We start from the raw sequence: 11690 nt of genomic DNA, 5'->3' as shown, positions 1-11690 counted from the left end.
TGAGGCGGTGCTGGGCAGCTAGGGGCTATCAAGGTGTGCTGGCTTGTGATGGAGAATCTGGTTTGGTGGCAGACCTGCTGTAGCAGGAATGATGAGGTATTCTGATTACTCCACTAAAGAGCCACCTAAATTAATCTTTTTTAGCAAGTTAAATACAAAATCATGATTACATGTATTGTGGATGTACTTGTGGATTTGTGTAAACTGTCTGGTCTGTGCTTTTGTAAACATCTTGTGTCCTCCTTCAAACACTTGTTAGGGTGGGAGTGACCAGATAAGACTTTGGGGGATTGGATGGTGTCTCCAGTCTATATGACTAGAAAGTGCTATGTTGTGTATCAAGCAACCCTATCCCTCTGTTCCAATCCCCACATGTTGAATAAATACCCCTAGATGAAGTGATTGAATTGGATTGATAAAAATAAAGTACATCAGAAACCCAGATAACCAATTTTACCTACAATGGGCCAATAATTTATTGTCAGTGACTGAGTCCTTTTACTGGTTTGGTTAGTACAATGCTGTCCTGGTGTTAGCACTGGCTGGTTAGTTATTACAATATGCAGAGCCTTTGCCATAACTGTTCCTGTAATTTAATGGCCATACCCTAGCCTTGGGTGATTTGCCTTGGGCGCAGCCCTCCTCATGTCTTGTATTCTCAAATGTGGTGTGTAGGCCCTATTAAGTTAAACAGCACTGATAGCAGAAAGAAGCTTTGAGGTTCAATGAAGATTGCTGGAAAAGCATAATAATGTTTGAGAGTAGGGGTTTGTAGTAGCATAGTAAGAGTTTCTAGTAATATATTTATCATAAAATCTTCTAAGGGCTAGGAATTTGCAATGTATTACATTTCTGTTCTTAGGTATTTAGGTAACTTTAAAACTTATATTGGTATTTTGTTGATTGGATTTACATATACTTTACTTCCTAAACATCTACCAAATACATATATATTATTTTTGATTGAACTCACCCTTTAAATAAATACTTGTCTAAATTCTGCAGTGCAGGAATAAGAACAAGTGTTGAGATCCATATCAAGCAATTAAGGCAAGAAGAGCTCTGTACGTGCTGGGCAGCCAGATGCCATTATCAGGGACGGCGTCAGAAACAGGTATTTCTGTCAATATTTCAGTAAATGTGCCACGTACAATCCCAAGTGTGCGAAAGTTAATTTGTTTAACAGGTTTTATAACAAATAATTTGATGAGTTTCACAAAATAAGAGATTAACTAATTTCCATGGTTACTCCGTCTGAATAACACAGGTAGTCAGAACTTTATTTGAGGTTTTGGTATTTTCAGGGCGTTAGGAGTGTAAGTTAAAGAAGAGTTGAAAGACGGTCCCTTGAGCTATGAAGAAAATAAAAAAAAAACAAAAAGCATTTGACTATGAATTTTATTTTTCCAATCACATCCAGCGTTATGCCTGTGTTTGTTGTGCATATGTGTGGGAAGCATCAAGAGGATTATGTGGGGGGAAATGGAGGGGAAATCAAGTGCTCTTTATTTCCACTTGTGGGTTCCTGCTGTTTCTGGGAAAACCAAGAAAGAAAAAGCAAAAAAAGAAGAAAGATCCACTTACGGCATTCTTCAGCTCCCACCAACGTCAGCAATTTTAGCTGGAGACTGGTGTAAAAATAGTTGTTAGAATTCTGGATACAGGAGCATTCTTTGTCATTTGTAATTACATATCTCCTTTTATTTCTAATTGTTCTCATAATATCTTTATAAATGCGTCAGATGTATGTAACTACCTTCTCTGATAAACCCTCGGCTCTGCACCTGCATTATTTTACTGCATTTTCCTGTTTCACCTGGTCATGCATCTAATGTATGTACTAACTAATGTATGGACAACTAATGTATGTACTAACTAATGTATGTCCAACTTTAGTCTATCGAAACAATTCACATTTATGCTCCTGCATTGTCACCCTTTCACAAATGCCCCTGATGCAGGGTGCAAGAGGTTGTGCCTACACACATGGGATGATCTTTTATTATCACTGTCAGGAAGACCTATCTGAGCGGACACTCTACTGATGTAAAAAGTGGCTGAAGAAGGCTGGAGGAAAATCAGTCCATTCTGTGTATTCTTTTCTGTGTGCTGCAGGGAAAACTTTGATGGTGCCTGGTTTAAAAAAAACAGGTCTGAGGACAGAAAATGCAAAGATTAGATTAATACCTCTTTAACCTGAAGAAAGAAGGAACAGATATATCTGTAGGACCTAATACTGGGTAAATAACTACAAAGGCTGTGGACATGTCAGCTTTCCCTAACTTGTCAAGATGGAAACTATAAAGTGTGGTGCCATTACTCAGCAAAGAGGGCTTAAAAAAAAACCCAATATTTTATCCTAATCAGACAGAACAATGTGCGGAAAGCTAATGTGACCAGCAATAATAAATAAAAATAACACTTATTAACACTTTCATACCTTACTATTTACATTTCAGTGAAATTTTATTTAGTTATTTTTACAGATTCTGAAATGTAGGGCTTATAATTGCTCAGTCATTTGGAAGATGGAGAACTATCACTTTTATTTACAGTTATGCATTAGGAAGATATCTGTTTCTATGATGCCCACATCACACAATTTTTGTTTACTTATTTCATGGATCAAGCAAAGTGAAAACAAGCAATCTGTTAAACTATGACATTGCTCTAGTAGTCAAATACGAAGTACTGAAATGAGCAGTGCTGAAAAGCTTATTTTATTAATACGCAGAATCATATGAGTTTTAGTAATGAAAAAGAAAAAGCGATTTGCTAAATACTAAATGCCAGTAGGGATTTATTTTTCTTCTAATTTATCTGTTTATATTGAGAGGAGACAGAAATGTTACATGGAATAGAATCCCAGAGGCAAGATGATGGCTGCTCCCATTTTTCTCCCATGATCCATTTCAGATTGAATGCTTTGAAATATTCCAGACGATGACTGCAAATATAAGGAAATATCATTAAAGTGAAAAAAGATGAAAGCTTTACAGTTCTCCTTCTATTTGGAGTTGATAAGCTCAAATTGGTGCTTTTTTGTCTTTTTCTCTACTGTTGTTAAGATGCCTATACACACCCAGCTACATAACACAACCATCAGGTAGTCAGATATTCAACAGATTTCAATATAGAGACTAACTCTAAAAGCAATTGCCACTTGATCCAAATATTCTTTTTTTTTTTACATAGGAGACTGTGCTCACATGTTTTGGAGTCACAATAGTCAAGTATAATCAAAGAGTTAAAGAAGTAGTATTGTATGAGGGCTATAGGATCACTTTACCTATCTCACTTCTGATTCCACTGTTTTCTGTATCACCAATTCATCTTTGTAAAAAATTTGGCAAAAGCAGCAATGTGTTATATCAAAATTGTAAAATTTAAGTGTTAGTTATTTATGAATCTTCCATTCTCATTTCCAAAACTTTTTTTGCCCTTTGTTCTTCTGGAGTTGAGATGCTTAGCCAACTTGATAAGCACGGTCGCGTTTACACAAACCCCATACATGCCCCCGGGGGATCCTTCATTCTGGCAAAGAGGCATGATGAAAAGGTAAGTGCAACACAGCAGCCGGACCAGTGAACGTGTGCTGTAATCTCCATCTTCCAAAGTGTATGAAAGTAATAAGGAGGAGTTATGTACATATGAAGATGGCTTTATGAGTGGATGTCAGCCTGGAATAATGGGCTTTGCTAAATAGGCTTTATTTACATTCAGAGGGACCGAAGATTTTAACAACTTTGATAAAGATTATGCGTGGATCACATGTCGTAAGAAGATAATAATGGGGAAAAGGGCTTTATTAGTAATCAGCTCTTTAGATTATCTAGTACAGTGTTTCTCAACCAGGGTTCCTCCAGGGGTTTGAAAGGGGTTCCTTAAGCAAAGGCAATTTATGAAAGCAAAGTAAGAAGCATTCTTTACCACACATTAGTACTGTGACTTGTGGATATAGTATTTATAGCAAGGGATCCCTGAAGACCTGAACGTTATTTCAAGAGTTCCCATATGTTGAAAAGGTTTCTGTGATCAATTCATGCATGGTTTGCATTGGACTTTTTATAATCTCACTGGGAGTAGGGCCTAATGCTGTTTTGAGTGTCACCTAAAAGTCTTGGTTCTGAAAATGTGGCAAATATAAAAGAGAGTAAGTTGAGACAACCAAAAGTTATAAATTTGTGGAGTCATATAATAGTCTGTATCTAGTATATGCATCCCAATTTGCTAAACAATAAATGTGTGGTTGTATCAGCATTTGTGTAACATTTGTTTAACGTGAACTAGAAAGGTGCCACATGTCTTCTTGGTAGTGGACATAAAGTAAACGTCTAAAAACCTCCAACTAACATTTCTAAAATATGTCAAAGTTTTTTAGGTGTTTTGCCACACATGTAGTGGTGGTATGAACATCAACTTACTGCTGAATTACTGCAGCATAAACTTTGGAAAAATGCTGAGAAAATGCAGACATTTCTGGCAGCGTTGCAGCTGAACAAGTTACAGCACTCATTAGTAGCACCGCCTCAGGGGCCTTGACAAGCCTAAATTAGACCTAAGATATATAACACAGTGTAAATGCATTTGTGTTTCTGTGGTACATTTGCCTTAAATTTCAGTATGTTTTATTATTTATATGATAAAGGATGAAAAACATATGTGAGGCACATGAAGCATTCCTGTTGCAACCAATCAGATTTCAATAGTCAATGCAAATTTGCAGTAGGTATTTAGCTTTTTACAAAGCCATGCATTTTATACTAATCAATTTAGCACTTGTGGTATGTGGTTCAGTGCCAACATGACATTAAATAAAAATATATATACAATTGTAAATTTACCAACACCAAAAAAGAAAAGTTTATTGTTAGAGTTTACGTAACTCATACATCATACTCTAAAATCTCCAGATGCTACATTAACTTAAAGGTAAGTTGATCAAATAATAAATGAACACTATGTAGTGCTTTATGTAACAAAAAATGCAAAACACAAATCACCCCACACTAAAGTGATATAAACATAATATAACACATTACACAAATCAAATTGCACCGATTTATGTTTGTTTAATTGGATTTATGTAATGTGTTATATTACTATGCTCTTAGAGGATTATCGTTATTTTAATATTCTGTTTGGATTGGAAGTGCTAAATAAGGATCTAGTTATAAAGCATTGAATCTGACATTTAACAACAGTTCTGGTGGTGAATGAATCACTTCCGTGTAAAAAAAACATGGGCCTGGAAAACTCTCCACCAGAGAATGTTGCTGAATGTCAGATTTACTTTTTTATAACTACATCACTTGGTGTTAATTCATAAACTTTATTGAGTTATTTTAGATATGATTTATGGATTAATTGTAGCAAACTGTTCTAAATAAACCACAGGGCTTCAATTCTATAAAGTACTATACCCAACATATACCCAAGACACACACATTTTTTAGATAGCATAAAATAAAAAAATATGACTCTTGGGTAAAACATTTATAAACAGACTCTTAAATGTTAGGTTTCTAGGTATTTAAAGAACAAAAGTATTTAACTTCCCAAGATAAACATGACATGTATTGTCTTTTATTTCTTATAGATGTCAGCCAAGTTCCCAGTTTTGGCAGTACAATTTCTATTCTATTCCAGCAGGGACAGAGCCTAGTGATAATTGTTCTAGTTTATTAGCATCATGGATATTTTATAGCTCATTACATATATTCATACTTACAAGTTTGGACCCTGTCCTTCACTTATTTCTTCTGGAGGAATTGGATATAAGGACTCATATACTCTGCCAATGCCTGAGCCATGGATTGCATAGGAATTCATCATGTCAACTCCAGGAGGAAAATAAGACCAGGGAATGAGAGCAGTGCCGTGCCATTTACCCCAGACTGATTTGAAATCTGCAGAGAACTCCAGTGGAAGCTCTTTCTAATAAAACACAATATATTAATTAGCAGCGTATGCACACAACATGTATATATAAATAAATATGCACATTATTCTAACTGCGAAAGGAAACGCTTAAATATATAATTTATTATATAATTCCTAACCCAAAACTACTTCCTAACCCTCTATAAACCTAACATAAAAGATAACAACACGTCAATAAATTGGCTAATCTTGGCAGAAATTTTTGGACCCCATACTACGTAAACTTCCTGGGTCCAAACCCTCATGTCCAAAAGTTCCAGGATTGTAAAAGTCAAGCTCTTATGGTTGGGGCACTGTACAGAAGTACCCCTTATCCCACCCACTGATTGCTGCCATGATTATTGGCAAAGGTCAGAACCCAGTGCTTAAAGTGGAACTAAAGTTCCACAGCCAATGAAGATGGTCGAAGAGAAGGAAGATGTGGGCACCCTAAGCTGGAATGTGGACAGGTGAGCCACGTGGATTTTGCTTTCTGCATTTTGTCTGGTTGTGTTTCTTGCCTGCTCCAGTCATAGATCGCTGGACTTGTGCTGTAACCTCATTTTTTTCTTCTTTGCTTCTCTGTGATTCTAAAGATGAGATCCTCATTCTCACTGGCTATACTGCTTCATGGTGAGATAACATACAGGCAAAATGGGATGTATTCTTACTAAGCATTACAAAAAGCTGTGCATGCTGCATATGTGATACACTGCACTGTATTTTGTATTTTAGTTCTTTGTATGGGGTGAATCTAAAACTGCTTGTAAAAAAATGGACACTTGCATTACAGTGAATACAAGCTTGGGTTGGCTAATGTAGTAATTAGTCAGATAGTAATGGATTAGCTAAAAAGGTTTGGGACTGCTGTTGACTCTCACTATTAGGGAGCCAGTAGCCAAAGAGATTTTATTGTGGAAGAATCATTAATATATGTAAATCAATGAATAAAAAAGAACACAATACCTCTTTAACCAGCGACTTAAAATAAATTATGAATTATTCACAAATAGACTGGATAGCAATTACCCAGAAACCACTAGCACATCATCCATTGCTCATTTCTGAAAAAACAGCACAATATTTTCAAAACCTGTATTCATTCTACATTGCACCAATAAACAGTAAATTATGAACAGTGAGTTGAAAAGTCACTAATAAAATAATTACTGTTCATACACAAAGGTTTCAAAGGTTTATTGAATCGATTCCTCCAAGCCTGAGCTGATAATTAGTGCCTAAACGGAAAGATCACATGCAGGAAACATGGTGACCAGCAATAACTAAAAGGTTAATAGTGAACTTGTGGTAATACGTTTTCCGACCTTGTTCATCAAGTTAAAAAATTCCATGAAGCAATATATGTGTAACAATCAAGTAACTGAAATATGCAGGGATGGACCTCTATGCTGTCACTCTGGAGGCTATACTGTATAGTGCATTTCTTCTACAAAAAATGTTCTTGGATACAGAGTTATTGAAATATATCTGTATACATGTAGATGTAACCTAATAAGCAACACGTAGTGGTATTTTACATGTAAAAAGACAGCAGAACAGGCAGGATCCTAAACACCTGAATTTTCACATTTTATGCTTGTGTGACCTTCCAACATATTCACTGGCAATGCAGCTAGAGGATGCCAAACCTCAAAATAAATGCTTCTTTTGCAGCATATATTCATAACCATAAATTCCTAATAGTAGTTCCAGAGGTGGTCGGAAAAAAGATGGGTGGGATGGTACACACACACTCTGTTATCTACTCAAAGGAAAGTATAAGGGCTTTATTTATAAAACAGGAAATCAGACATTTCTTTAAACAATCCCTCTAGGGAATCTTTCAGGTCCATGTGTTTCAATGGCAGCAATTGATTCCCACCATTTTTGAGAGAATGCCAGATTCCCTGTTTTATAAATAGAGCCCTTAGTGCTGCTACATATTGTTGTCCTAAAAGAAATGGAAAAGGGAATAAACTTTTTAGATATCACTAAGGAAGAGAACATCTGTCATTGTTGTCTTTTCCCTAGTTATAGAGATTCATTTTTACTACTTGTGTCAAAATAACAGATGGTAGATTGGTTCCCTAGTTATAACCCATGTCTGTTAGCAAACTAGGGATTTAGAGGATAAAACCATGGCACTTGGCAGCAGACAAGAATTGGGCATAGAAATTTGGACTTTGCAATTAAAATCAAAACGTTGAATGTCACAGTAAAAAAAATGATTTAAGGGGATTTCATCTTTTGCGACACTGTGTCATATTGTGAGGATGACACTGAATCTCCCAGCTATGGTCCTTGGCAACATTGGTTGGGGGCAGGCAGGGGTCTGGTTTTGGAAAAAGGAGAGGGGTCTGGTTTTGCAAAGGGAAGAGGGATACACACTTTTTGTCCCATTCATTTTGGCTGACTGATTTCAGAGGATCATGTATGGTTAAAAGTGGGGGCTCACACACATTCTACTTATCCAGGAAGGTCCCAAGCCTATGAAAGGGTTTGGTTTTAATATTAGGGGGACCCCACACAGTTTTTATAGTTATTTTTAAAATAAATGTAAACGCTATATTTTTAAGGCATCATGCAGCAATTGTATTAACATTCCCTTTATTTACGTTGTATTCTCCGAAGCTGAACATGCCTTCACAGCTTAGAGCAATACTATAGGTTTCCCTGAAGTGCAATTTGCATATGGATAAAAGTTTCACATTTGCAGAAATGTTACTGATAGACTTAATATAAAAACTATATATGCATTGGGGTACTAATGAGTGTATTTCTGATGCATAAACCCTTGATTGCCTGTATTCTAACAAAATGTTTTCACTTGGAAAATGCTTCTATAGGTCCTCCTGTCCCCAACGGGCATTTTTACACAATTCACAAACATGGCCAGAAATTAGGTGACAATACTACGTGCAGAAGCTTTGCTATAAACTCAAAATCAAGGTGGCCAGACTTTAAAATCTATAGCATTTGTCCTCAAAACTGAAATTTGAATTTCAACTGTTTCAACAAATTGGAAAATGTGCCCTGTTCAATGGCAGACACATTCATCCAACACGCCATGAAATTTTTAATGTTGCAGCTCAATAACAGTATGAAGCTAGAAGAGATGATATACTACATCTTCTGTTGCATAGACTGGGCATTAATTTTAGTATCATCTGAAACATATTTAAGTTTTATTAAATGCTGTCACTCTTACCACCTCTCTTCTGCGCATGCAGGCAGTTCTGACCTCGGACACACCTGCTTTTCCAGATTTAATCAGTAGCTCCTCTCCCCCTGGCCAATCAGGAGATAGCTTCCTAATAGCCCTGAGCTTTCTGGTTAGCTCAGACACAGTGCTCAGTGTTCATGCAACATGTCTCCAGTAGTGCCAAGCCCCCTGGCTCTGCTGAGCATTTCCCATTCACCTGTCTGGTAATTGAGTGTTTCCTAGATCAACTTCTGTGTTTACGCCTTGTTGCCCAGTCTGTTCCCTTGTGCTCTTCCAGTGTTCCCTTTGTCGTCTGTGACCTCCGTGTCACCAGTGCCTCTTGTGTCTTCCTGTGTGTCCTGTGTTCCCTGTGTCTGCAGTGACCCCTGTGTCACTGGTATCTATTTTCTGGATTCCTGGTTCTTGACCCCTGGCTTTGTTCCTGACCTCTCGTTTGCTGCCTGACTCAAACAAGGTCTTCTTTGACTATTCTCCTGCCTGATTCGATACTACACACTTTTCTGCCCACCCTGGTGTGCTCAAGGATCCCAACCTGGCAGCAGCCTGCAGAACATTATCCTTAGCGCTAGAGGATCTAGAGAAGACCAGGCTGCTACTTAGATTCTGCACCTCGGCTCTTCTCAGGGCTCACACCACCATTGTGCAAGCCATAGCTCCCCCTAGAGGCTTTGGTTCTCTAAGCATCACAAATGCATAATCATATAATTGCATTTATGTTTTTTTATATCTGTCTGGAGTTTACAACCTTTGTATAGCCCTGAAGCATACAAGTTGGCTTTGTCACCCCTATAGCCCAAACTAAGGGTTAAACAGTAAAGACATACATGTCTTGTGGTTTACTTTTAACTGAAAGTACAGTTGAAACAAAAAAGATGTCTACTGAAAAAAAATGATGACTAACATTACACATTGTCACATAATTACATTGTCACATAATTAAGGATACAGTTCATATTATGCACTAGGGCTAACAACTGAACAGTTAAGGAAATTATATTTTTTAATAGGCTAGTATGATAGTAAATATAAGGCTTCTTGATGATTGTAGCAAGCATAGAAAATTCTGTAACATTTGTAGAAAATTTTACAAAGCTAGATCACAAGTTGCAGCATTCACAAATCTATGTAAAATATAGCACAGGTCATAAAGGTGTTTCTGTATAGTGGCAGTTTTGCATTACGAGCTGAACTTTCAGACTATACTTTTTCCGGCAGATGATGACAGTAATACAGCTAGGCTTATAATAAAAGATACAGCACTCAGACATTATTTTTCAAATGCAGATCACTTTAAAATGATATCTGAATACCGATCCTCAAAGGAATGTTCAAATCTGCTTGAGAGCAAAAAAAAAATTATAATGCAGTTTGGCTGCCAGATGATAAGAACTTAAAAAAAAAGTGATTGGATTTTTCAGAAACCGAGGGAAAGAACTGCCATTGGGAGTTGGAATATAAAATGTATTTTGTTAGCCCAGGAAAGTGTCACCTGTTCCTGAGGCTCCTACTTTTATTAAAGCATAGATCCCCACAGTTCAGGCATGGTTTAATGTCTTTTGTGTGTAGGGAAGGGTTAGAACCCTTTTAGGTTTAGCATTGTTGTTTGAGTCCCAATGTGGAGGATTCACTATTACTACTCTGCAGTCAAAACCGAAAAATTATAAACTAAAATTTTTTTACCACTGTCCCTCGAATAGCAGTTATAGGTAACTGTCCCAGCGGGGACACATGCTCAAGTAAGAAATGTCAAAGATGTAATATCCTTTACTTTTGTGAAATGTCCTCTAACTTCCTTTTTTGAATGCATGCATGGTGCTTTGCAGTGATGTGCCATGAACGCGTTACCACAATGCACTGGAATTGATAGGTATAAATGGCTTCTAGAGGATGCAGGAATACATTTTTGTTTAAACGTAATTGCCAAAGCTCAGTAAAAACAATTGTGACCCTTTTGGGTGAAAATATAGGTCCCCCAATGTTATTTACAATCTGCCATAGTGGATCACCAAATGACAGAGCAGGGATGACTGCTCCTGTAATTTCCTATGGCCCAAAATGCAGAGGGGTACCTACCACTCACCCTCCCCCTTCCCTCCTTAGAACTGTATAGCACTTCCCGTAAAGAATGTGTATGTTCTGGAATAACTGGAAATGATCACAAAAGACCATTTATGGCAACAGAAATTTGATGCATTGTTGCAGCTTCAGTAGCATAGATTATCTCAGTATTCATCCAGGCATAGCTGCTTTGAACCAACCCATTCCACTCCCTTTTGTCAGAAATCCAGTGGTTTTATAACCCTGATTGTAATGCAAAAGATCTGTTGTCAAACATCTCCATTGCAGGCTTGTTGCTCCCACACAAATATAGAAAAGCTGCTGTAAACTAAAAGGGGTTACAACCTTGGAATACACAGAACTTAGTATGTAAAATTAGTTAAAGCAGAACTGAACCATGCTATTATTTCCCTGTCCCCATTTTGTTACAGGGCACCCCCAACTCCTTCCTACTTCTCTTCCTTCCTGTGTTCTTCAGCCATCTTGA

The 11690-nt window shown here is 37.1% G+C and overlaps 1 protein-coding gene across 2 annotated transcripts in view; it reads right to left on the bottom strand.

Annotated features, from left to right (window-relative positions):
• Positions 1–2316: 2316 nt before the first annotated feature.
• LOC140326849 (UPF0462 protein C4orf33 homolog) overlaps positions 2317–11690 on the bottom strand; it is a 65417-nt gene continuing 56043 nt past the window's right edge. Inside the window, exons 6-7 of one of the 2 annotated variants that reach the window (XM_072405825.1) lie at positions 5732–5937; positions 2317–2947 (exon numbers count right to left, since the gene is read on the bottom strand). In XM_072405825.1, coding sequence (XP_072261926.1) covers positions 2812–2947; positions 5732–5937 — 342 coding nt within the window. In that variant the 3' untranslated portion in view covers positions 2317–2811. The remainder of the gene's footprint in view (positions 2948–5731; positions 5938–11690) is intronic. The other variant, XM_072405824.1, reaches the window with a different exon arrangement.

This window comes from Pyxicephalus adspersus, chromosome 3, assembly GCF_032062135.1.
Source record: "Pyxicephalus adspersus chromosome 3, UCB_Pads_2.0, whole genome shotgun sequence".
NCBI classification, from domain to species: Eukaryota; Metazoa; Chordata; class Amphibia; order Anura; family Pyxicephalidae; genus Pyxicephalus; species Pyxicephalus adspersus.
The sequence above is the reverse complement of the archived record's forward strand: the minus strand, read 5'-3'. Positions and strand labels throughout refer to the sequence as shown.